At 41.1% G+C, this 27,423-nt stretch overlaps 1 protein-coding gene across 1 annotated transcript; it reads right to left on the minus strand.

Moving 5' to 3' along the window:
- Positions 1-1,198: 1,198 nt before the first annotated feature.
- LOC125466160 (beta-1,4 N-acetylgalactosaminyltransferase 2-like) lies at positions 1,199-27,423 on the minus strand. Its single transcript, XM_059638659.1, has 10 exons — positions 27,224-27,423; positions 17,893-18,033; positions 17,281-17,387; positions 17,140-17,177; positions 15,892-16,072; positions 10,633-10,719; positions 10,199-10,386; positions 6,165-6,305; positions 3,094-3,316; positions 1,199-1,416 (listed from the first exon to the last, which is right to left on the minus strand). Exons 1-10 carry the CDS (start codon positions 27,421-27,423, stop codon positions 1,199-1,201), a joined length of 1,524 nt encoding a protein of 507 aa, XP_059494642.1.

Genomic DNA, 27,423 nt, shown 5'->3' on the forward strand with positions numbered 1-27,423 from the left:
GGACTCCCCCAGCCACTGTTGTAACAAAGCTTATTGGTAAACAATAGTTATATCCAGATTATTGGCTGAAATTTGACAAGAAAAGTGAAAGGTAGTAAAATGGAAACCACTGCAAATAAGAATTGAATGGATATTCTGCCACAAAACTCCCTTTATTCAACAAATGATACGTGGTTAAAGCAATCTACCCAGCAATAAAGCCAAAAACATGATCGTTTTTGAATAGTCATTTAAATACAATGGTGACAGGTTAGAGTTAATTTACAATCGTTTGACAGTGAAAATTATAGAACATAGAACATTTCTGGTACCTAGACCGTAGCAATAACAAATATACAGCCTTAATCTCGAGTCAGTCTAAACTAAACCAGAGTGAATCTTATAATATAATAAAATGTGAGGCTGGATGAACACAGCAGGCTAAGCAGCATCTCAGGAGCACAAAAGCTGACGTTTCGGGCCTAGACCCTTCTCTGATGAAGGGTCTAGGCCCGAAACGTCAGCTTTTGTGCTCCTGAGATGCTGCTTGGCCTGCTGTGTTCATCCAGCCTCACATTTTATTATCTTGGATTCTCCAGCATCTGCAGTTCCCATTATCTCTGAATCTTATAATAATTCCATTGACCCTCTCATTGCTAGAATGCAGCCCCTCCATCACTTTGTTTTGCTGTCAGATCAGGTCTTAACATACAATAAATACTGCACAAGATTAATGTTGCAGCTAATTAATAATCACTTTTCAATGGTTCAACAGTTGTGGAATAAATTAATATTTATTGCAAAAATAAGCTTTAACAGACCAAACAACATTTCTTCTTTTTGTCTTTCTTTCATTCCTCTGAAATATAATATTACACAATTCTCAAAATAAAAGGAAAGCTAATTTAGATGGAAATGAACTTGCATACTGGCAAAGTAACTTCTAACATGAAATCTGTTTTTTCTACTTAAAATAGAAGTAATGTTCCTTCCTGCAGTTGGCTGGAGCATCATAATCAGCAGGTGAAGAAGCAATATTCATCTCGTCAATTATTTTGTGGTGCGCAGTATTTTAAACAAAACATGAATGTGCTCAGCACTTCCCAAGAGTTCAATCTTTTGGCTTCAAGCAAGAAATGCTCATCTCAAATCAATTCTAATTGTGCAAAGGGAAGAAACAAATTTAACAAATGATGATAGCAAAGGGCAACCCAGCCCTTCAGTGTTTGTATTGGGTGTAGCATTTGAGCCAATTTTTGAAGTGAACCAAAGCAAGACGAGATTTGAATTGACGCTTATTTGCATGTCTGAAAGTTGCATATCTCCTTTCAACATTCTTCAGTGATTCCTGTGTTTGTTTTACTTTCTTCTGGTGACCAATGCGGACGTCAGTACATGATCCCACAAGTAAACTACCAAGACCATCAATGAAAAACTCTAGGAATGTTATAGTATAAAATTTTCTCGTCAGTAACACTGCATTATACAAGAAAGGTCTGATGTTGGGATGATAAATAACAAGAAAAACATCTTATCCAAAGTGAAATTCCAGAATGTCTATACATTGAAAAATACTCATTTTACATAATCGTATTGTCAGTAATCCATACTTCAACCCACTTTGGTGAAATAGAAGCCACTATATTCTATGGAGTATATTTTATTTTGGATTATATTTGTAACTTTCATTTCTATGCGTAAACATCTGTTATTTTTTTAGGCTGATAAACCAACAAGTGCAGTCGCTCAATACTGCTGGCAGTGCCTTTTCACTGCCTGAAAAAGTCTTACTAACTGAAAAGAAGACAGACTATTAAACGCATTCACTGTGTTATTAAATAGCATCCAGGATGCCTAATATACAGAGATTTTTTGAGAGCGTTGAATAGGTCAGTTATAATAATTGTAGCTTGAGTAAAGAGAACTTGCTTCAATAAAAAGAATGAACAACAGAAATTGTAAACAAATTATTTTGACACTTGGACACCAGAGAAAATTTTTGGACATATAAAAACTGTATGCGTTGCCAAATAGCTGGATTACTGAAAAAGAAGGTCATGAGGTCAGAAACAAAAAATAGAGGATAGACCAGTGTGGGGTCGGGAAATTATTGAACTTCATTACCAGACTTAAAATAACTTTCATTTGGAAACATATCTGTTGATCATTGATTATTTTAAAGGCAAATTATGTCTGCCTAATTGGATTAAAATCTTGAATGAGGTGTAAAGATGGTTGGTCAGGGTAATACAATAGATGTGGTTAGGGATATTTTGAGAACATCCAAGAAAATGTCTCACAGTATGCTTATTGATTAAATGAATGTCCATGGAATTAAGAGGAAATTGATATAATCAAGATCAAATTGACTCAATGACAAGAAGCAAGGGCGAATGGTAGATTAACGTTTTGGGAGGTCTTTAACAAAAATGCTCCATGAAAGTTTGTTTTGGATTCATTACTCTTTTTTAAAATTATCTCATTTCGAGTGTACCCACCAGCATGATAAAGTTCACACAGGATGGAACATTTGGAAAAGTAATGGTGATCGTAAGAATAATTAATTTTCAGGATGATATAGGCAGGACGGCGAAATGTGCAGTAAATCCAAATAAGTTTAATACAGAAAGGTGTGAAGTGTTGCCTTTGGTGGGGTTAATGGGCAAAGCCAATAAATATATGTCAAATCAAAAATGTTGTTGAGTGGAAAGACATCTGTGCTCAGAAAAATAAATCAGTAAAGATGGCAAGACTAGGTGATAAGGTGATAAGATGATTACTTAGCTTATAAATAGAGGAATATTCAAACAAAAGTATTAATTTTGCAATCCCATAAACATGAGTACTTCAGTTATGGGAAGGGATCGGGAAAGTTGGGACAGAGAAAGATAAGAAGAGACTTGATAGGTGTTTTCAAGATCATGAGAATTCTGGTCAGGTGACTAAAGATAGATTATTCCCTCTGATGAATGGACCAACAATTAGATTTCTTGGATACAAATTATTAGGAAAATGTTTTGGGGGGATAAAGCATTTTTATCAAACTTGATAAAAATCTGGTTAATACAGCCAGAACCATGAGCATAAACATACAGAGGGAATGAATGAAATTACCTGGGTGAGCTACCCTTGACAATCGTGGGTCAAATCCAACACTCCATATCTTTTGTGTCCTGGCCAGAAAGAAGTTCACCACAAGACTGGTGACTACACAATGTGGAAACCCATCCAGTGCATGAAAACTGCCAAACTGAGAAAACAGGCAATCCCCATCATCATTTCCCTTCTCATACCACAGCTTAAATTGAAATCGACTCCCACTCACGGAGGCTCCAACCTGTGGAAAAATAATACTTGTTATTAGAGAAATGATACATATGCTATGAACCTTATTTGAAAATGTTAATTTAGTTATAGTCTAGGTATCATGATCTGATAATGTATGTTTTGTATTATTTTTAAAGGCCCTTAACCATTTGAAATAAATACATTAGCACCTGCATTAAATACAAAATAATTTTATAAAAACATGTTAATTATTGACACAATTCTATCAACAACAATAATTAAGTTCAGTGCTCCAAAAAGCAGAGAAGTCCGCAAATGTAAAATTGTTTTCATTAGGAATAAGAAGATAGATCAGGAATATCATGTGATTTGAAAAATACTCAAATATAAATCCTTCCCTCTAAATGTTTTCCTAATAATTTGTATGGCCCTTTTCAACATATTTGTTATTTATCAACATATTTCTATTGTCCAAAAATTTGTTGAGGAGTTTAAAACTTGAGTATTGTTGAAAAAGACATATTTTGCTGGAGTTTTTAACTTTGCAATCTTCAGAACAATTCACAAGAATGCCAAAGGGAAATGCCAACATTTATACTACCTGAGAGGAAGGTGCTGATTGGTTAGCAAGCATAACTCTGATTCATAGAGGTGCTGCTGTGGAGAATGCACCCTGAATGAAGCTTGGCAGTTAACTGGATAAGTTTGATGCCAGGCAGGTTGACTTTAATTGGTCAGTGCGTGGCTCTGAAAAGTGAACTACAGATTGGCCGTCACATATTTTGTTGAGTTGTGCCATTCCTTCTCACTCCAAGGGGCTGACTATGGTCACTCAGGTGTTCAGTTCAGTCAGGATTCAGGAATCTGTGTCCTTTTGGTTCAGAGATTGGGTCAAGGCTAATCCCACAGCTCAGTCATACCAGTCTGTTGGAGATCTGCAGAGACATCTATCAAGGGGATGGACTGTGCTCAATTGGGTTTATCCTGGCAAGTCAATCCAGAACATGGGCCATGGCCAGTTGGGTCCAGTATTAAGAAGTTAACATTGTAGATAAGATCCTAAAATTTGCTGGGTTAGCTGAAATTAAGTTCAATAGAATGAGAATGAGAAAATATATGAAACCTAGTGTTACCCAACAGTTAGAAGGGTCACTGGTTTTAAAGTGTTTCTCTGTTTTGCTGAAGAAATGTCTATATTTGTTTACGTCAAGCATTGTAACTCGGCTGGAATGGGCTGAACTATCATAGGAACTCTGAAAATGCTGATGTTTTGTTAAAACAGACACACTGAATCCAATGTGATAATGTAGACTATCAGCTGAATTTGTGATGGCCCTAGTGTTGTGTAAATATCATGACATTTTGATAATTAGAGGACTTAATAATGGTGAACTGTGAGTGGAAGCTAAGCTGAGGTCAAAGTTCATTTGAAGTAGGTGTTAAGCGATATCTATCAAAGGAGATTTGAGCAAGTCTTAACAAGATAATTGATCAAACATGGAAAACGTGACATACTTCTGATGTTTGTCAATGGTTAAATAATTTGCTGGAGGCAATACTGTCAAGAGTGTTAATGTATAGCATCTTTTTTAGAAATAGGATAAAACAACCTGTTTCACAGCACAATTAGTTAGCTTGCAATCATTTGATCGACTGCTAGAAGTTGGGACAGAACATGCTGATCATCTTGATCTTCAGACAAGTCCATGCAAAAGGGTTCACTTGTGATTTCAAGCATTGTATGGGTAAGATAATACAGCTTTTAAAGTGAACTTTCCAGTTGGTTAATAAGTTGTATTCTTTTGAATAAGAGTCTCCCACACATTGACATCCATGTTGCATTTCTTGAGGAAAGCCTTCAGGGAGTCTTTGAAACACTTCCTTCTTTCTTCCTTTAATTTTCATGCCTTCCTGGAGATGGGTGAACATGAATTGCTTTGGTAGTTAGAACACAAGCATCCTAAGCGTGTGGCCACCTAGTGGAGTTGGTTTAGGATGACCATAGATTTGCTGTTGGTGTTATTAACTCGTTGAAGGATGCTGGTGTTAGTACACCTATCCTTGCAGCTGATGTGGAGAATCTCAAACTGCATTGATAGCAACTTACGGCCTTTGATGTAGCAGGTGTACATAGTCCAAGTTTTAGAGTTATGTAGAAGAGATTGAAGAATAGCTGCCTTATACACGAGGATCTTGGAATCAGCATGGATGCCATGGTCATTGAAGATTCTTATTCTTAAGTGGCTGAAGGTGGTGCTTGTGGTTTGGATGTGATGTAAGACTTAGATGAGAGGTAACTTCCAAGGCAGGGGTAGTGTTCCTTGTTGAGGAGAATTTCTCCATTGAACCTAATGGAGGGATGGATAGAACCTCACCTTGGATGGGTTGATAAACGATTTTAGTCTTGAGGTTTAGGCTGAGGCCAATTTTTTGAAAACTTTCCAAGAAAGCATTAAGTCAGGCTTAAAGATTCTCTTCTGAGACAGCAAAGATGATATAATCCACATATTGAAGTTCCATAACTGACATAACATTGTTGCTTGATGATGTTTCTTCTTTACTTCACTGGTGATATCTTTCCATGTGATAGCTATACAAGACTAGAAGTCATAAGAGCAAAAGTAGGCCCTTCAGCCCACTGAGCCTGCAGCACCATTCAATGAGATCATCATAGCTGATCAGATAATCCTCAATTTCCAGCCTTTGAAAGTATTTCTGTTACATTGCTATCTCATTCGTAAAGAGCTAAGAACTAGTGTTTAAGTGAATGTGGATTTGGAGCATCACATTCATTGCCACACTGCAGTTGAAATCAGTATCATTCAGCACAAAGAGAAGCAAGAAATATGCTCAATGAATCACCAGCATGTGTGTTTAAAGTGTGAAAAATCCCTTACCACATCCAAGTTTGTTTTTTCCAACACATCAACCAACTTTTCTAGCTTTGTTTCCTCTGTGAATAAAAAGTCCTCATCCACCCACAGAAGGTATTTTGTTGTGACCTGAGAAGCTGCTAGGTTTCTCCCAGCAAACCACCCCTGACAAGTGAAAAAAAATGTTAAGAAAGTTAAGATCAGTCAATGTCGGCAATTTGTTTAACTCTGACTTTCTTTATACTTTTACTGAATCACTTTAGAACTTTTATTTGAGATTGTATAGGTGATATTGTTGTTAATTTCTGTTTTAAAGTTGAAAATTTCTTGTTTAGTGAAATTAGTAAACAGATGGGAATCAATCATTCAGAATCCATTTGGTTGCTCTTGGGACTTATGACAAAAGTCAAAAATTTCACCTGTTTACTAGTGAGAGTTTATTTTGAGAGGACTTTAAGATAAAAACAGGGATGCACAATTGAGGCTTTAAGGCAGCTCTGGTCAGGCCACACTTGGAGTATTGTGTGCAGTTTTGGGCCCCGTATCTCAGGAAGGATTCCTGGCCCTGGAATGGGTTCAGAGGATATTCACAAGAATGGTCCCAGGAATGGAAAGCTTAACATATGAGGAACGTTTGAGGGTCCTGGGGCTAAACACATTGGAGTTTAGAAGGATGAGGGGGTATCTAATTGAAACTTTCAAAATACTGAATGGCCGAGACAAAATGGATGATGGGAAGACGCTTCCATTGGTAGGAGAGTCTAGGACCTGAGGGCACAGCCTTAGAGTAAAGGGAAGACCTTTTAGAATGAAGATAAGGAGGAACTTCTTCAACCAGAGAGTGGTAAATCTATGGAATTCACTGCCACAGAAGGCTGTGGAGGCCAGGTCATTGAGTACATCCGAGACTGAGATAGATAGGTTCTTGATTGTCAAGGTGATCAAGGGTTACGGGGAGAAAGCAGGAGAATGGGGTTGAGAAACTTATCAGCTATGATTGAATGGCAGAGCAGGCTTGATGGGCTGAATGGCCTAATTTCTGCTCCTATGTCTCATGATCTTATCAAGTAACAATGATTAGGATGGGGATACAGTCAAAATTTTCTCAATAAGAAAGGATTTGCAGACAAGAATACTTACCAAAAACAATGATGCCTGATATGACAACACTCTCCATATCATAAAGCTCAAAATTGTACAAGCAAAAGGTTAATATTCATAATAAGTTCATAAAATCTTTTAATAACATCTGCATTTGCTAGTTTGTTGTACAAAATGTGGAGGAATGGAATTGTGGGAGATATAGCAGTTTGGATCGGAAATTGGCTTGCTGAAAGAAGACAGAGGGTGGTAGTTGATGGGAAATGTTCATCCTGGAGTCCAGTTACTAGTGGTGTACCGCAAGGGTCAGTGTTGGGTCCACTGCTGTTTGTCATTTTTATAAATGACCTGGATGAGGGCGTAGAAGGATGGGTTAGTAAATTTGCAGACGACACTAAGGTCGGTGGAGTTATGGATAGTGACAAAGGATGTTGGAGGTTACAGAGAGACACAGATAAGCTGCAGAGCTGGGCTGAGAGGTGGCAAATGGAGTTTAATGCAGACAATTGTGAGATGATGCACTTTGGTAGGAGTAACCAGAATGCAAAGTACTGGGCTAATGGTAAGATTCTTGGTAGTGTAGATGAGCAGAGAGATCTCGGTGTCCATGTACACAGATCCTTGGAAGTTGCCACCCAGGTTGACAGGGCTGTTAAGAAGGCATACAGTGTTTTAGCTTTTATTAATAGAAGGATCGAGTTCCGGAACCATGAGGTTATGCTGCAGCTGTACAAAACTCTGGTGCGGCCGCACTTGGAGTATTGCATACAGTTCTGGTCACTGCATTATAAGAAGGCTGTGGAAGCTTTGGAAAGGGTGCAGAGGAGATTTACTAGGATGTTGCCTGGTATGGAGGGAAGGTCTTACAAGGAAAGGCTGAGGGACTTGAGGCTGTTTTCATTAGAGAGAAGAAGGTTGAGAGGTGAATTAATTGAGACATATAAAATAATCAGAGCGTTAGATAGGGAGAGCCTTTTTCCTAGGATGGTGACGGCGAGCACGAGGGGGCACAGCTTTAAATTGAGGGGTGAAAGATATACGACAGATGTCAGAGGTAGTTTCTTTACTCAGAGAGTAGTAAGGGAATGGAACACTTTGCCTGCAACGGTAGTAGATTCGCCAACTTTAAGTACATTTACGTCATCATTGGATAAGCATATGGACGTACATGGAATAGTGTAGGTTAGATGGGCTTCAGATTGGTATGACAGGTCGGCACAACATCGAGGGCTGAAGGGCCTGTACTGAGTTGAAATGTTCTATGTTCTATGTTCTATAAAGAAGACCAAAACAATTTAGGCAAGTCAGATGTTTAACTAAACTCAACCCTGTTAGATTCAGGAGTGAAAGGTATTGGTGTAGCCCTATGGTTCACATCTTTAATGAATTACTTAAATGAGGAAACAAATGTAAACAGAAATTACTGGAGAAACATTGCAGGTCTGCAGCATCTGAAGAGAATACAGAGTTAACATTTTGACCTCACGGTTAACCAATGACCTTCGCAGCCAGATCTGCTGAATTTCTCCTGCTATTTCAGTTTTTATTCGCTTCAGACCTTGAGCATCTACAGCTCTTCATGTTATTTTACTTAAATGACCAGTTTGACAGGGTTGTTAAGTTTGATATGTACCCCAGTGCCTATAGCATGGGAATGATATAGTTGTTTGTATTTTAATACAATTTCAATCCATCATTATGCTCCTTTTTATAGCCTGTTTAACATTCCCCTGTTGTTGCTGAATTTGTCTGTCTATTTTTCGTAGCACATGATTATTAAACGTTTGCATATTTTTAACTAGGTTTTTTGTTTACTTGTAATTTTTTTTTAACATAGGTTACTCTGAAAATCAGCCATTTGGATATTCCTACAAAATAACATAGACATTTAAGATAATAAAATGTGAGGCTGGATGAACATAGCAGGCCCAGCAGCATCTCAGGAGCACAAAAGCTGCTGGGCCTGCTGTGTTCATCCAGCCTCACATTTTATTATCTTGGATTCTCCAGCATCTGCAGTTCCCATTATCTCTGATACAACATAGATATTTACTTTTGTGATTCAAGGGGAGTTGGTGGCGCAATGGTAACGTCATGGGACTAATAGTCCAGAGGTGAAAGCAAAATACTGAGGGTATGGAGATCTGACATAGAAACAGAAATGCTAGAGAAATTCAGCAGTTTTGGCAGCATTAGTGTAGAAAGGAATAGGAAAATAGAAATGCTCCATCTGAACATCTTTCCAAAGTCTTGTGAACAGCAGGCTTTGCTGCAAATCCCACATATCCTTTTCCTGACTTTTCTTTGGAATTTCACCAGCACTCTCTACTTTTGTAAACAATCCGCCAGCTCGGGCGAATACACTCAGTTCTTCGGTTCACATCCTACCATGGCAGCTCCTGCAATTTAAATTCAGTGATTAAATCCAGAATATCAAATAATATTGGTAACCATGACAACTATCATCAGTTGTTGTAAAACCCCACCAGGTTTTAGAGAATGAAATCCGTCATTTTTACCTATTCTTGCCTATGTATGAGTCTAGACCTTCAGCAGGTGGTTGACTTTTAACTGCCCTCAAAGGCCTAGCAAGCCACTCATTTATAAAGAAATGAAGAGTGAGTAACAAATGCTGGCCCTGCCATTGATACCTTCATCCCATGAAAGAATAAAGAAAAACATACACATTAAATAAACAACATATTTGTATCATCTGAGGGAAGCATTGAGACTTTGGCTATGCCAATTCAATGGAGACTAGAAACTATTCATGGAACTAGAATGGTATGAACTCTCTGAAGAAGGGTCTAGGCTCGAAACGTCAGCTTTTGTGCTCCTGAGATGCTGCTTGGCCTGCTGTGTTCATCCAGCTTTACACTTTGTTATCATGATATGAACATAGTTCTGATTTATGTTACCAATGTTGCAAATGATGATCAAGAAATGATTTACTGTACTTTTGCAAACGGCATCATATATTGTTCGATGTGAGGTCCTTCAATTTTCTCAGGAGTTTCACTGTCATCCGCAATGATTATTGTTATTTCTGGATAAAAGTTACGTATGCTATTGATTAAGATTCGAAGCTTATGATATCTTAAGAATGTCTTTGTCACTATTGTAACCAATGAGTTGATGCTGTTGTCTGGAATAAATATTAAAAATGAAAACTGAAATTACAAATTCAAGTCAAACATGATGATCAATTTTTGACTTGACAAAGATCATTCAGAAATTTAATGAAAATTCAGAAATAACAAATTAGTTTTAAACAAATGAACAAGCAAACAGACAATCTGTTGTTTGCATAATTAATTGCCTTAAACATTGGCTAATCTTCAGCTGCTGCAACTAATTTTCCTTTTATAGCCCAAATTTAAATAAAATTTACCTGGCCCAGGATCAAATAGCCTTGGCATTGGGGGCTGTCTGATGATGATTGGGAAAACAGCAGTATGATCTTCAAATTGAAAATATACTTTTATACAAAAAAAGAAATAAATATAATAATTAAATGACAAGCACTGAATAAAAAAATCTGATAAATTAATGTACAAGACTCCAAATTTATAAATCAGCCAAGCCCAAACTTACTGCAGGAATAATATATATCTGTTCCATGGGGAAGGACTCTTGGCCTGTTAATAAGGGAAGCCATCTGACACACTCACCTCTTGCACTATTGGGTCCACTGCTCATGCCATTAATACAAAGCCAGGTCCAAGGCTGGTCAGTCATTTCCTTCACTATGCACCACCCCCACACTAACCAGCCTCTGTATCGTTTCACGCTAGTTTATTTACACCTTAGTTTGTTTGACAATATTTTTCTCCATCTTCACACTTACCAACCATTGCAAGCTACCAAAGATTTTAACTCTCCTTTCACTACTTTCAAAGGTGATAGGAATGGTATCCCTGGTAGAGCCCATTTCCTACAAGAAGCTGCATGAAATAACTCCATGAAAGCTGGCATCCCGGGTCACCAAATCACCATTTATTCACACATGGAGAGTCCTTGACACTGATCCAGATCCCTTAGAGCCAGCTCTTAGAATGAAAGGAACTTCTGACATTCTTGTTCTTATCTTTGAGCCAGGGCTCCCTGATTGAACCAGGTTAACAGCTCCAATCAGGGAATTCATATTCTATGAGGTACACTTGGTTGACATTGTTACAACTATTACATTCCCCCACCTCAGAGTCTGAGAATATAGGCTGGATGTTTGCTTTGTAGCTCCCCCTGGGGTGTTTTTACACCGGAGCCAGTTCTTACAACTCTGCCTTAGATACAAGCAGCTGGCAATGCACAGTGGCTTGCCCCAGGTGCCTGGAGTGGCTCAGAAGAAATTCAATCTCTTCTTCAGGCTCAAAGGCGTCAAGGCAGTGACAGCCGCTGTGTCCATCTCAGATTCCAAGGCACCTTCAATGCTTGATGTAGAGAGAGAACCCATGGGTTCTGGAGAGTCAGAAAGGCTGTTGAGGAGCTGGGCACATTTTGATCCCACATTGTTTGCGAGTTTGCAGCATCCATGTAGTCCAAGTGCTTGTACAGGACTGTCATACTTACCTGAACTTTAACATCACTGGACTTGACTTCTCGTTGACCATGTCTCTTACTCATCCAGGGCCGTTTTCATGGTTCCTAAGCCCAATTTTATCCACCAGCATAAACTGTTTCTCTCGCTTAGCAGAGTCTTGTACCTGATATTCACGTTCCTGCTGCTGTTTCACCCTCCTCCCCAGGTTCAGGAAGATCGGATTTAACCAGGTGCAGAGTCTTTTAACCATTAGAAATTCTGCTGGAGCTATCCCTGTAGTTGCATGAAAGGTGGTCCTATAATCAAATAGGAACCAGGACAGTTTGGTATCTAATGAAACTGTAGGGTGTTTCTTTAAGCCTGCCTTCAAATTATGGGCTGCTGTTTCTGCCAGACCATTGGATGATGAATAATGGAGCTGTCCTTATATGTCAAATGCTATTCAATTTTAGGAAATACTCAAATTCTCTGCTGGTAAATGATGGTCCATTATCTATGACAAACACTTCCGGCTGTCTGTATATTGCAAAAGATGTGTGCAGTTCTCTATTGTTGTCCCTGTGTTTGATGAATGACCTCTACGCATGTCCAGCACTTTGAGTGGCCGTCCAAAATGGCAAAGAACACTGAGCCCATGAAAGGACCTGCATAGTTGTTGTGTAACTGAGTACAGTGTTTACCCAGCTATTCCCACGAATTTGAGGGTGCCGATCACCATGAGCTGTTTCAGTTTTGCCGGGGCCAATTGCATCCCATGAAGAGATAACAAAGTGTGGAGCTGGATGAACACAGCAGGCCAAGCAGCATCTTAGGAGCACAAAAGCTGATGTTTCAGGCCTAGACCCTTCATCAGAAATGGGGGAGGGGAAGGGCGTTCTGAAATAAATAGGGAGAGGATGGGAGGCGGATCAAAGATGAATAGAGGAGAAGATAGGTGGAGAGGAGAGTATAGGTGGGGAGGTAGGGAGGGGATAGGTCAGTCCGGGGAGGACGGACAGGTCAAGGGGGTGGGATGAGGTTAGTAGGTAAGAAATGGAGGTGTGGCTTGAGGTGGGAGGAGGGGATAGCTGAGAGGAAGAACGGGTTAGGGAGGCAGGGACGAGCTGGGCTGGTTTAGGGATGCAGTGGAGGGAGGGGAGATTTTGAAGCTTGTGAAATCCACATTGATACCATTGGGCTGCAGGGTTCCCAAGCGGAATATGAGTTGCTGTTCCTGCAACCTTCGGGTGGCATCATTGTGGCATTGCAGGAGGCCCATGATGGACATGTCATCTAAAGAATGGGAGGGGGAGTTGAAATGATTCACGACTGGGAGGTGCAGTTGTTTATTGCAAACCAAGCGTAGGTGTTCTGCAAAGCGGTCCCCAAGCCACCGCTAGGCTTCCCCGATGTAGAGGAAGCTACAAGTACAGCGGATGCAGTATACCACATTGGCAGATGTGCAGGTGAACATCCGCTTGATGTGGAATGTCTTCTTGGGGCCTGGGATGGAGGTGAGGGAGGAGGTGTGGGGGCAAACGTAACATTTCCTGCAGCTGCAGGGGAAGGTGCTGAGTGTGGTGGGGTTGGAGGGGAGTGTGGAGCGGATAAGGGAGTCCTGGAGAGAGTGGTCTCTCCGGAAGGCAGACAAGGGTGGGATGGAAAAATGTCTTTAGTGGTGGAGTCGGATTGTAGATGGCCGAAGTGTTGGAGGATGATGCGTTGTATCTGGAGGTTGGTGGGATGGTATGTGAGGACGAGAGGGATTCTCTTTTGGCGGTTATTGCGGGGGCGGGGTGTGAGGGATGAGTTGCGGGAGACGCGGGAGACACGGTCGAGGGCATGCTCGACCACTGCAGGGGGGATGTTGCGGTCCTTGAAGAACAAGGACATCTGGGATGTACGGGAGTGGAATGTCTCATCCTGGGAGCAGATGCGGTGGAGGTGAAGGAATTGGGAATCGGGGATGGAATTTTTGCAGGAAGTTGGATGGGAGGAGGTGTGTTCTAGGTAGCTGTGGGAGTCAGTTGGCTTGAAATGGATCTTGGTTTCTAGGTGGTTGCCTGAGATGGAGAGAGAGAGGTCCAGGAAAATGAGGGATGTGTTGGAGATTGCCCAGGTGAACTTGAGGTTGAGGTGGAAGGTGTTGGTGAAGTGGATGAACTGTTCGAGCTCCTCTTGGGAGCACGAGCCGGTGTTTGAGCTCCTCTTCCCATCAAGGTTGGGCGAAGCCTTTTACTACAGTCAGTGATAACTGAAACAACTGCTTCTAATAAGAGACTGGAACCAAAGTTACACTCTTAACCTGTGAAGGTTACCTGGCATAGGTTCTAAGTGTAGCTGAGGTCTTGTGCAAACTTAAGGGTTGCAGTCCAGAACGAATTTTGTTAAAGCCTGATTGTGCGATCACTGAAATGGCCACACTGGTATTGAATGCCATTAAAACTGAATGACCATTTAATCAGACATTTATTTTGATAGGTAACAAAGTGTGGAGCTGGATGAACACAGCAGGCCATGTCAGGAGCACAATAGCTGATGTTTCGGGCCTAGACCCTTCATCAGAGGTCTGATGAAGGGTCTAGGCCCGAAACGTCAGCTTTTGTGCTCCTGAGATGCTGCTTGGCCTGCTGTGTTCATCCAGCTCCACACTTTGTTATCTTGGATTCTCCAGCATCTGCAGTTCCCATTATCACTGACACATTTATTTTGATAGGTTCTGATTTGGATGTTGCTAAACAATGTAACTGTTCTAAACCAGATATCGGTGGGTTTTCCAGGGTGTGCACTCTCCTGGATACCGGCCTATGAGTTTTTTTAACTCAGTTTAGGTCTAGTCAGTCTCTTTCGCTGTTTGGAGTCTGCGCACTGGCACCAGTGGTTTGCTAGCCTAGATCCTGAAGAAAATTTTAAGTGTTTGGCAGAGGCTTGGCTTTGTTTTGGTGTTTTGCTATGGGCTGGCCTAGAGTCCCTCTGTTCAGGATATGCCCTGAGTGAGGCTATGCAATTGTCTTCAATCAAGTGGTATTCCCCAAGCTCAGTCAGACTGGTGTCCACTAGCATTGGAATACCCTGCAACTCATATGCTCCAATTGCCACATTTCCAATGATAAAGCCAGTTGTAATGCTGCTTGAACTTTCGTTGGGCTTCAGCTGGTAGGTGCTTTTGTATGGATATACCATTAATGTCAAGTTCCAAGTCTTCTCTCAATATCTCATAAAGGCTTAAACCAAAGTCACATGCCTCCGCCAGTTGTCTTAACCTCATCAAAAATCCCTATATAGATTCACCTGTTTCTTGAATTGCTGAGTAAAACCAATAGTATTTCAGAATGAGGGGACATTTGGGGTCATAATATTCCTTAACTAAATTTGCTGCTTCTTGAAAGATTTTCATACCTAGTGCCTCAGGGAAAGTTAGGCTCCTAAGAGCCGAAAAAGCCATGGGTCCACAAGCTGTCAGGAGAGTTACTTGTTGCTTTTCATCAATGTCACTGGCCCGGAAAAAATAATAAATACTTTCACATACTGGGCCCAGTCTTTGGCAGCAGAATTGAACGTGTCAAGTTTCCCAAATAATAGCAAGATTCTGGGAATGCTTACCCCGACTCAAAGACAACTGTTGCGAGCGAATTTCTTCAGGAACATGCTTCTCTCTTGTTGCACCTTAAATAACTCTACAGAGGCAGGCATCCCATCACCAAGTCACCCTTTAATTACACTGGGTCCTTGACACTGATCTAGTTCCCTCACACCCAGCTGTCAGAGTGAACAGGATGTTGACACTCCTGTATTTACCTGTCAGCCAGGGCTCCATGTTTGGACTAGATTAACAGCCCCAATCAGGTAATTCATGTTCTAGGAGTTCCATCTAGCTGACCTTCATTACAATCACTACACAACACCTCCTTAAGTTTTACTCGTCAAGATTTTCTGACAATCTTTCCTTTAATTCAAAAATTAGCAAAATTTGCATTGGAAGCTGTAAATAACTGCAGCAAAAAGCTGATTCAGAAAGTATGGTACAGCTCTATCTTTGTATCCTGAATTTGGTAGCATTTGCCAGGAGTCAAAAATTGTTTCAGGATTCAGAGGTATTTTAAGGGCAAAATAAAAATATAATATGCTTACCTAAATCAGCAGCATCAATTTGATACTTTATGCTTGTATATGTGACATGTTTGAGTATAATATTGATGATTTCCAAACTTGGACTTGTAATAGTCAATTCATTTTTACCTACTCCATTTAACATGCCTTCAGATGTTTCAACAATTGTATTGAATAGTCCTTGCGTAGCTTTCAGTTTGACCTTTGCACAAAAAAATGGATAATTTACTTATATAAATATTGGTGATTCTGCAGACTTTTTAACATCATGCCTATATCAGTAATAAAGTAGAAATCGGGTGGAACCTTATGGTGGTTTTAGGAGGTGGGGCCTCACTGAGCCAGAAAGAGACCCATGCTTCCCCCTTTTTGAGAAAGACCACTGATCTACAAACTTTTTAAGCAGTGAAAAGGTGACTGGAGGAACTTCCCCTAGAATTAAGACCCCTTGAATTAGGAATTAAGAACAAGAATTAAGTGATCTAAATGTCATCTACTGAGATCCTCAGGGGAGGTTGTGATTGTTACAGTAAAGTATCTCTGGGATCCCAGGTTCATGAAGTGATCCCAATCACAGTTAAACAACATGTGGACGAGGAAGAGGGGAAGGGGAGTAATGAAGTTTCACAGAATGCATATCTTGAGCTGTGGGTGTGAAGCCTAGAGGGAAAACTCATTAAAAACTAATAGTACCTGGGTATGAAAGTACTAGTCACACAAAAGCTCCATTTTGAAATAAGCAAGCCGAGTTGGAGTATTATGTGCCATCAGAGACTTTTACTGGCTTTCCTTCTGGGAATGTAAGAGAATTTGTAAAAAATGCAAGGTGTGCCTCCCCCAGAACACTTCCCGACGTCTGGTCCCACAAGCAGACACTGATTATCTTTGATTGGGGGACACTCCATTTTGTGGGAGGGGAGGTTAAAAAGATGGCCACATGGTCTGAATTGTCATGCACACTGGCAGCAGGCTCAACTACAGCTCGGTCAATCATAGCAGTGGTAGAATAAGACCTGAAGTGATCACTTAAATGTCTCGATTGTGGGACGCATTGACCAGAGACCTTCCAGCCAGTATGTAGTTCAGGTGGAGGCAGGAAGGTAGCTGCATTTGGTTCACTAATATCCTCTTCCATAATATTCCCATCTTACCTCCTTACCATTACTGGGAGCAGAAGACTCCACTTATGACACTATTCCCTCTTAAAGTGCTCCAACAAAAATAATTCTCTACATGTCAATGGCTGATATTCATTAGCATCTCACATACCGTATAATTTTTTCTTCCTGAGATATGCACTCCTAAACCTAAAGCAAAGTAGATTTCAAAAGATTAATTTTGATGTGGTGAGATATAAAAGTGTATTTTTTTTAAATCAGTTGAATGAAAAATGAAACTAATGCACAAAACCTGGGATGAGGATAGAATACAATGGCATGACCTCAACTCCTTGGATTGGATAGCTTAGAGGAGAATTGGGCTCTGCTATGATTATATTCTTCATGAGTGATTCAGTTCTGTAGAGAAAATAATATTCATCTCAGAACAACATAACTCTGAACACACCCTTTTTGTTGTCTTTGTTGTTAATCACCATTAATCACCAAATGTCTACTGAAAGCGTGGAATTTTTCAATGGAAGTCACAATGACACTATAAATATAATGACAGCATTTAAGAAGTTACATGAAGACGAGCAAGAAATAAAGCTGAGACTGCAGGAGAAAACTACACCTTCCCAACAATTTTGTCAGAAAACAATTTCAAAGCACGTTTTCTTTACCAAGGTCATTCTCTATTAATATTTGTTTTCAGGCATACCATTTTGAAAGTTAATACATGTAGGAACAGAAGCTGCAATGACCTTCACCCATTCCTAAACCGATATTGTTTCCTGCATACATTTGGTAGGTAGGTCTCTTTTTATGGCACTGCCTCCAATAACCTGCTTCTTGTCCTGAATGTGATGCAAATACATACAAAACTGATTAAATGATACAATGCTCATCTTTTATAAATTACCTTTTTTTATGTTGCTCATATTGTAGTCTTCTTCGTTCCTTGACTGACAAAATATCTTTCTGAATGTAAACATTCTCAAAATCATGTAAGACCATTTCTGGTTCCAAAGCTGTGCAGCTGCATTCATTTTTGCCATAAGTCCTGTAGAACTCAGAAACATTTAAAGTTGAGGTTTGACAGTGCAACAAATGCTGGAAAGCCTATTTTGATCAGCAGCTAGAGTGTAGGACAGAGAATAAATCAGGACATAATCAAGACACATAAAAGAGGCAGCTCATTAATTGTGGGTGACGTTAATTTTTATGTAGATTGGGAAAATCAAATTGGCAGAGCTAACCACAAGGAAGAATTCATAGAGTGCATTCAGGATAGTTTCCTAAAACAATATGTTGCGAATCCAATCAGAGATCAATATGTTTTGGAACTGGTAATATGTAATAAAACAGTTTTAATAAATGATCTCAGAGCAAAGGATCCTCTGGGAAACAGTAACCATAATATAATAGATTTCAATGTTACAGAGTGAGAAACTTTAGTCAGAAACAACTGTAGTAAACTGAAATAAAGGTAATTACATAGTGATGAGGGCAATGTTAGCTGGAATAGAATGGCGAAGGAGTTTAGCAGAAAATGTTGTTGATGAATAATGTCATTTAAGGGAGTAGTTCATGGCTTACAAAAAAGATATGTCCAAGTGAGGAAGAAGGATCCTAGGAAGGGGATAAGCCAACCATGTGTCTGGTTCCTCCTGGGCTGGAGTAGCCGCATTATGCAATCTCTCCAAAAATCATCATTAATTGTTGCATTAGGGAGGTCATTGGTACTTTATTCCACACATTTCACCCCTCTTGCCAGAAAAAAATGGAAACAGTAAATGCAGAGCTTTGTGAGGATTGCAATTGTCACCATGGTGTAGGGAGGCATTTACTGCATAGATGTCAGTTTGCAGGCAAGAAGTCTATTCGGCATTTCTACTCCTCGAGCATGCAACTGTGACCATGTTCATCATGAAAGTCATATGAAATTGCTAAAGAAAATCAGCAATATGATTAAACATTGCTCCAGATGTCTGGACTACACTAGAAGAGACCTTGCATACACGGCCACTTATAAAATCAGATAGGCACAGATGTTGGCACGAATCAGTGATTAACACATGAGGAGAGGAGGAAGAACTGAAGGGGAACAAAGGAGCAAGGTAACTGATCACCACATTCCTCTTCATCTATGGCCTGTGATGCTAAAATAAAAGCCCCTACAGAATTAATAAATCAAATGTTGTCAAGATTTTGTGAATTGCTGAAGAAGACATATTTTGTTGAAGTTTTGTCTTGCACACATCAGGTCAATGCATAAGAATCTCAATTTACCAGGAAACCAACATTTGCACTACTTAGGAGGATAGTAGTGATCAGCATGCCTTCTAATTTTTGTTCTAGCAGCAAGGGTCTCTGAGGGCCATGAAATTGACAGGGACTTTGGGAGCCAGATGCCAATACTGTGATTGGCATGTTGATCTCAAACATCATGCACAGAGCCTTACTACAGCTGATTAATCAGTTGGCATTGATTCATGGGAAGTCAACTCTGATCGATAAATGTGCCATGGAGAATACAACAGATAATGATAATTTACAATTAACTGCCAGTCTTTATAAAATTTAAACCAAGTTTAGTAACTCTAATTGGTCAAGCCGTTGTCCTGAGAAATAAACCAGAAAATGGTTGTCACCTATTTTGTGAGTACATATTCTTTCTGATTGTAAAGAATAGGGCCCTGTTATTAATGTTTATAGATTCTAGTACTCGCAAGCTCACTTTACTCTGAGCCTGACTGCTAATCCTGAATTTGTTGTCGACATTATTAAATAGAACATAGAACATAGAACAGTACAGCACAGAACAGGCCCTTCAGCCCACGATGTTGTGCCGACCATTGATCCTCATGTATGCACCCTCAAATTTCTGTGACCATATGCATGTCCAGCAGTCTCTTAAATGTCCCCAATGACCTTGCTTCCACAACTGCTGCTGGCAACGCATTCCATGCTCTCACAACTCTCTGTGTAAAGAACCCACCTCTGACATCCCCTCTATACTTTCCTCCAACCAGCTTAAAACTATGACCCTGTATACGACCCCCGCCACAACCGCCCAAAGAGGATCCCCCTCGTTCTCACACACCACCCCACCAACCTCCGGATACAACGCATCATCCTCTGACACTTCTGCCATCTACAATCTACTAACCTCATCCCACCTCCTTGACCTGTCTGTCTTCCCTGGACTGACCTATCCCCTCCCTATCTCCCCACCTATACTCTCCTCTCCACCTATCTTCTTTTCTCTCCATCTTCAGTCTGCTTCCCCCTCTCTCTCTATTTATTCCAGAACCCTCACCCCATCCCCCTGTCTGATGAAGGGTCTAGGCCCGAAATGTCAGCTTTTGTGCTCCTGAGATGCTGCTGGGCCTGCTGTGTTCATCCACATCTTATTATCTTGGATTGTCCAGCATCTGCAGTTCCCATTATCACTAAAATTATGACCCCATGTGTTAGCCATTTCTGACCTGGGAAATAGTCTCTGGCTATCAACTCTATCTATGCTTCTCATTATCTTGTATACCTCAATTAGGACCCCTCTCTTCCTCCTTTTCTTCAATGAAGAGTCCGAGCTCAGTCAACCTCTCTTCATAAGATAAGCCCTCCAGTCCAGGCAGCATCCTGGTAAACTTCCTCTGAACCCTCTCCAAAGCATCCACGTCTTTCCTATAATAGGGCAACCAGAACTGGACGCAGTATTCCAAGTGCGATCTAACCAAATTTTTATAGAGCTGCAACAAGATCTCACGACTCTTAAGCTCAATCCCCCTGCTAATGAAAGCCAAAACACCATATACTTTCTTAACAACCCTGTCCACTTGGGTGGTCATTTTAAGGGATCTATGTATCTGCACACCAAGCTCCCTCTGTTCCTCCACACTGCCTAGAATCCTATCCTTAATCCTGTACTCAGCTTTCAAATTCAACCTTCCAAAATGCATCACCTCGCATTTATCCAGGTTGAACTCCATCTGCCACCTTTCAGCCCATCTCTGCATCCTGTCAATGTCCCGCTGCAGCCTACAACAGCCCTCTATACTGTTAACGGCACCTCCAACCTTCATGTCATCTGCAAACTTGCTGACCCATCCTTCAATCCCCTCATCCAAGTCATTAATAGAAACTACAAACAGTAGAGGCCCAAGGACAGAGCCCTGTGGAACACCACTCACCACTGACTTTTAGGCAGAATATTTTCCTTCTACTACCATTCGCTGTCTTCTATTGGCCAGCCAAATCTGTATCCAGACAGCTAAGTTCCCCTGTATCCCATTCCTCCTGACCTTCTGAATGAGCCTACCATGGGGAACCTTATCAAATGCCTTGCTGAAGTCCATATACACCACATCCACAGCTCGACCCTCAACTTTTCTAGTCACATCCTCAAAGAACTCTAAGGTTTGTGAGGCATGACCTGCCCCTCTCAAAGCCATGTTGACTGCATTTAATCAAGCCATGCTCTTCCAGACGGTCATAAATCCTATCCCTCAGAATCCTTTCTAACACCTTGCAGACGACAGACGCGAGACTTACTGGTCTGTAATTGCCGGGGATTTCCCTATTTCCTTTCTTGAAGTGAGGAATTACAAAAAACTCATTTAGGGCTTCCCCTACCTCCTCAGACTCCACACACAAGTTCCCTATGCTATCCCTGATCGGCCCTACTCTTTCTTTGACCATTCTCTTATTCCTCACATAAGTGTAAAATGCCTTTGTGTTTTCCCTAATCCGTTCTGCCAAGCCTTTCTCGTGCCCCCTCCTGGCTCTCCTCATACCATTTTTGAGCTCCTTCCTCGCCTGCCTGTAATCCTCTAGAGCTGAGCTTGATCCTAGCTTCCTCCACCTTATGTAAGCTACCTTCTTCCTTTTGACGAGAAGCTCCACCGCTCTCGTCATCCAAGGTTCCTTTATCTTACCCCTTCTTGCCTGTCGCAGAGGGACATATTTATTCATCACTCGCAACTGCTCCTCAAACAGTCTCCGCATGTCTATAGTGCCTTTACCATGGAACAATTGCTCCCAGTCCATGCTTCCTCACTCATGTCTAATCGCATCATACTTTCCTCTTCCCCCAATTAAATATCCTCCCATTTTGCCTAATCCTCTCCTTCTCCATTATTGTTTGCACTCTTGAGATTATTCGGCAAATGTTGTTCAACTGCAGAATCACGTATAAGGTTGGATATTGCATTGCGCATTTTGAAAGCATGGGCTAGTTGTGTGTGGTCAGTAAGTTGCTTGTTGTGAAAAACTGAAGGAATGTGCTGTTTGATATGATCCACCTGTTTTTAGGACATATAGCTTACACACCTGACTGTATGGCAACCCTGAAATTCATGCACAACACTATTAATTTGTGTGATGGGCAGAAAGGTTAATGGTTGCATGGAACAGGCCCTATGGAGGGCTAAAGGGCCTGTTCCTGTGCTGTAATTTTCTTTGTTCTTTGTTCTTTGAAACATTCTGTTAGTGATGAACACCATTCATGACGTCACAGTGTAGTAGTGGTGTAAAACAGCTAACTTTAACTATTCCTCAAACTGTTGAGATGCCTTACCCCTTTCCAAGGTAATCTGAGATAGACCGGGCACTTTTCATGAACCGCCTTAGAGCCTTTCACACCAATCATACTGACAACCAATTTAAAACTGTCAGTTGGACACGCAGTGTGGTGCACTTGTGGGTGCTGAAAGCTAAATATAATAGTACACAGAGATGTTGTTTTTGCAAGCAGAGAAAACATATTAATGCACTGTGACTGTTTCAAATTAATAAAATAGGTGACAATGTCTTGGTCATTCATATTTAAACAAGATCTGGCAGTTAACTGTCAATCATCATTAATTGTTGTATTCTCCATGCATTGCTTTCACTAACCAGAATCCACTTGCCAATCAATCAGCATCATCTTTGCCTAAGGTATAAACGTTTGTTTACCTTTTGCAGTGGTATTCTTGTGAATTGTTCTGATGAATGCAGGATGAGCAATTTTGACAAAATGTGTTTTTTTATGGCAATACCCAAGTTCTGTGCTGTCAAATGGCTATTTTCTATTTTTGTTGTGTTTGACTTAGCACTCACACAAAGTGCTGACTTTCAGTGAGGGAGGCTTCAGATGTCCTTGTAGATGAACTCGATCATCTCTAGCTCTAGGCACAGTGATTGTGGATTGTGCCATCTCAACGTGGTCAAAAGTATTCTGGGAGGGCTGGTTGATAGCAAGGACATGGGTACTGTGACAATGGATCAATATGACATCCTGGGGAAAGACAACAAAGACTTGCTTCATGGTGCCACTACCCAGGGGCAGAGTCCTATCTATCCTAATACATGACAACAGATTGCTGAATTGTGGTGCCATCCTGCTAGCCCTTTGAACCTATATCTGGGCAATGATGGCAGCAGACTGACATTTTCTGGTAACAAGCTGAGCTTGCCAAAGACATTCTGACCTGGTGTGACTCTCAGCTTGGGCAGCTTTTGCTTCTGCAATGGGGGCTGAAACATTGGCCATCAGTTAATGCATTATGTCATGAGCCACTGCTTCCATGCTGGAGAGGATGGGTTTCCAGCTGTGTACAACGTCTTACTGTAAGTTAATGTTGGATTCCAAAATATTCCATGACAGCAACAGCTGACGTCAGTCAGAATTTTGCCAATTCTTTCTCCTATATGCCAGCCTAATCGAGCTCCTGAGCTGAATGCATCGCTGCAGAGCCCATATGTACTTTATCTTCTGGTGAGATGGCATCTTTGCTATGCTTATTCCTTGCTCCGTTGTCAGGTCACTCGTACCCAGTATCTCATCATGCGCAAACCTCTCCTTTAAGCTACATGCTAAAGTATGTCCATGCTAATATCTGATCTGGTGGTTGAGCAAGTGATGGTGCTTCTTCACCGTCAGTGCATTCCAGCTTTTTCATCTTTTCCAGCACTGTGTAGCTATTTGCAATGCTTGTGTATCTGACTAGAGTGGGCAGGGGCAGGATTGTAGTGAAGGGAAGATGTGAAGGAAGATGATGGGTTAGTGACTTTAGTTGAGCTGGGTGTGTGCATTGCAGATTGCACTGTTAATCAGAACTCTCTGGCAGAGCACTAAAATGAGATTAAGATCTCGAAACTGACCTACTATGGCTGACCTACTTGGAGGAAATCAAGCAACAGTGAAAAGCAGCTGAAAAACAGGAAAAGAATTGGTGAGACTGGACACTCATTACAACTGGCTATGAGAAAGAAAAGTATATTGGGCCAACAGAGGACTAAAACTTCAACAGAGTAATCCAGGACGTAAAAACAAAAGCTTCAGAAGGAACTGGAAGCTCGTAAGGAACAAAACAATAAATGCCAAGAACATTTAAAACAGCTTGAGGAATAATGGTTCTCAGCTGCTAAACTGGAACAAAATGTGGCAGCATGCCGTCAGGATCACAAATGTTGGAACAGAAACTGTAGTCTATGAAAGAAACATTTGACAACAGGAATGACAGATGATGTCACTGTGGCTGTGAGCAATCAACAACACTTTCAGGCAAACTCATCATCATGAGATCAGGATGTATCATTATCCATATATTATAGAAGTTCACAGGCTCCCTTAAAGTCATAGATTCCCTACAACATGAAAGCAGACCATTCAGCCCAGCAAGCCCATGCTGACCCTCTGAAGAACATGTCATCCAGACCCACCCCTCCACCTTATCTCTGTAACCTGGCGTTTTCCATGGCTAATCAATGTAGTCTGGACATTATGGACAATTTAGCGTGGCTAATCCACTCAACCTGCACCTCTTTGGACTGGGAGAGGAAACTGGAACACTCAGAGGAAACACACACAGGCACAGAGAGAATATGCAAATTCCACATTGATAGTTGCCTGAGGATAAGATTGAAACTGGGTCTTTGGTGCTGTGAGGCAGCAATGCTAACCACTAAGCCACTGTGCTGCCCCTGTTATTGTACGTAGTGTTCTTTTGGGACAAACACGTTTTTGTATGTTTACCTTACAATTAAGAGCATTCACTTTTGAGGATGTCACGTGCTGTCTGTATATAAAGTTGCAACTCTGCCTGGCAGTTAGTCTGCTGTGGGCCTGTAAGCTACATACATACACATGCGTACACATATTCATGCATGCATTCACGTACATGTATACGTGTGTGCGTACACACACACACACACACACACACACACACACACACACACACACACACACACACACACACACATGTGCGTGCACACACAAACAGAAATTGGTTGGTTATTTCAATGTTTTACAATGTTAGATGAGCTAACTCATGCTGTGTTAATTGGTCCCCAATGAGTGATTGGTCATTACACCATTACCATTAACATGACAGGAGGATGGCGAAGTAAGAGTTGTGTGCTAAAAAGTACATTTGAAGAGACTGTGGGATGAGGAGGATGTAAGATGTGAGAAATTATGATCATACTGTTATCTTCAATGGTTTCAGCTCTGCTGCTGCTCAAATCTTCAGCCATGGTCAATGATGTTGAACACCATCTCCTCCATGAGACTAAGGGCATAGAGTTGTGCCTAATCCCAGCCACCCTCACCCCCACCTGCCTCCAGAATCCTGATGAAAGGTCCTGAGTCAAAACATCGACTTTCTGCTTTTCTGATACTGCCTAGCCTGCTGTGTTCCTCCAGCTCCACGCTCTGTAGATTCCAGCTGTGAGTTATTTTCTCCTGCAATGAAGATGGTTGCCAGTGAGTGATGCACATTGTATCGGCTAATACAACTGTCACACCAAATAGCTGGCAATTTGTGTAAGCTGCTGAGTGCGTGGCGGTAAGGTGTTGGTGTATGAAAGTGATTGATGGAGAATCTTGATAGATGAGTGATGTGGTGGTATGCATAGAGCTGTGCGCGGGGCTTGTGCTGAGCTGTGGCAGTTGAAGACACATTCTCTGACCTTGACTACTGGCATGAGGTCATTGAAATTCCTTTGGTACAGAATCTAGGCTGGGGTGAAACTCTTAGCTTGAATACCTCCATTATGTGGTCCCATTGCCCTCTTTGAATTTATTTCTTGATTCCCTTTAAGAGATGTATGTGGCTTTAATTAGTGCAGTCTATCTTAAATAGTGCTAAGTGGGGTTTTTGTGGCACGGTGGTAATGTCCCTACCTCTGGACTGGGTGACCTGCTCTAGAGGTGTATAATAACATCTATGAACAGGCTGATGAGAAAAGTAGGTTAAATATTGCTCTTGTGGAGCAGTGGTAGCGTCTCTACCCCTAGAATGGGAACTTGGGCTCAAGTCCCACTTGCTCCAGAGATATGTAAACACATCTCTGAACAGGTGGATTAGAAAAATAGGGGAATAAATCAGTGTTAATTGGTGCTAGATTCTCACAATTATGCATACTAACACAACACTTAATGCATGTAACACTAGCTGACTACATCAGAAGCAATGGATGTAAACTAATCACACATTGCTACCCTCTGCCCAATATCAGGCCTTTTCAAATTTGGGGCCATAGGGTCCAAAGATTCTTCCAATTTTTTTTTACTCAGTTTCCAGGTGCAAAGGAAACCAGAAAGAAAGCAGGCACAAGTGGCATTGGATCTCTGCTCCATTTTATGCTGTTTAAAGATTTCCTGGGATCAATAGTGGAGAGAGGCAACCATGAAAATGAAAGAGACCATGATAGGATCTTTGAACTTTAGCTTGCTGCATTCTTGGTGGTCACTGGAGGGCCATGTTGCTAGAAGATATTGGCGTCCTTTCTTGGTTTGAAGGATGGCATTAAGGACAGATCTGCCTAAAACATTAGAGATAGTAGGAATTGCTGATGCTGGAGAATCTGAGAAAAAAGGTGTAGAGCTGGATGATCACAGCAGGCCAAGCAGCATCAGAGGAACAGGAAAGCTGACATTTCACGTCTAGACCCTTCTTCAGAAAATTTTCTGAATTAGTTGGCTTTTTATTCCCTAGGTGCTTGAGTGGATCCCTGGCTCTGGCAGCTTCCAACTACTTTTTATATAGGAGCCTGAAGGTCCTGAAGATGGTGGCTATTCCCTCTGGTGAAGCATACTCAGCTGGCTTTCTGCTACCAATATCTTGCTACAGGACCCATCAAACAGGCTCTTTGCTAGTCCTAAACCTGGGTAGAGAATGGGCAGAAGAAAAGTGCGGTGACAATGTCAAAGTTCTAAAACAGGATTACAAGGAAAGATGAATATTACATGAAACAAAGCTTACCAGTTCCCTCCATATGGAGACAGAAACGTTAGTTTTTCCCATGGTGTTAGGTTTAAAAGCAGTTTGCTGTTGAGGTTGTTAACTGCCCTAATGGGGCGTAAATTCCAGGAAGTGGAAAAAATCCTGTTGATGACAACACTAAGCAGAAGTGCTTCCAATCCGGCTAACATGAAAATCAGGCAAAACGTCTTGTACTGCAT

The sequence above is a fragment of the Stegostoma tigrinum genome, chromosome 31 (genome assembly GCF_030684315.1).
Source record: "Stegostoma tigrinum isolate sSteTig4 chromosome 31, sSteTig4.hap1, whole genome shotgun sequence".
Taxonomy (NCBI): Eukaryota; Metazoa; Chordata; class Chondrichthyes; order Orectolobiformes; family Stegostomatidae; genus Stegostoma; species Stegostoma tigrinum.

Coding starts and splice junctions, on each gene's coding strand:
- LOC125466160 (XM_059638659.1), bottom strand. CDS start 27,423: ATGCAGTACAAGACGTTTTGCCTGATTTTCATGTTAGCCGGATTGGAA. Junction 17,388..17,892: donor TATGAGCAACATAAAAAAAG/GTAATTTATAAA, acceptor TTTTCTCTACAG/AACTGAATCACTCATGAAGA. Junction 3,317..6,164: donor AAAAAACAAACTTGGATGTG/GTAAGGGATTTT, acceptor ATTTTTCCACAG/GTTGGAGCCTCCGTGAGTGG.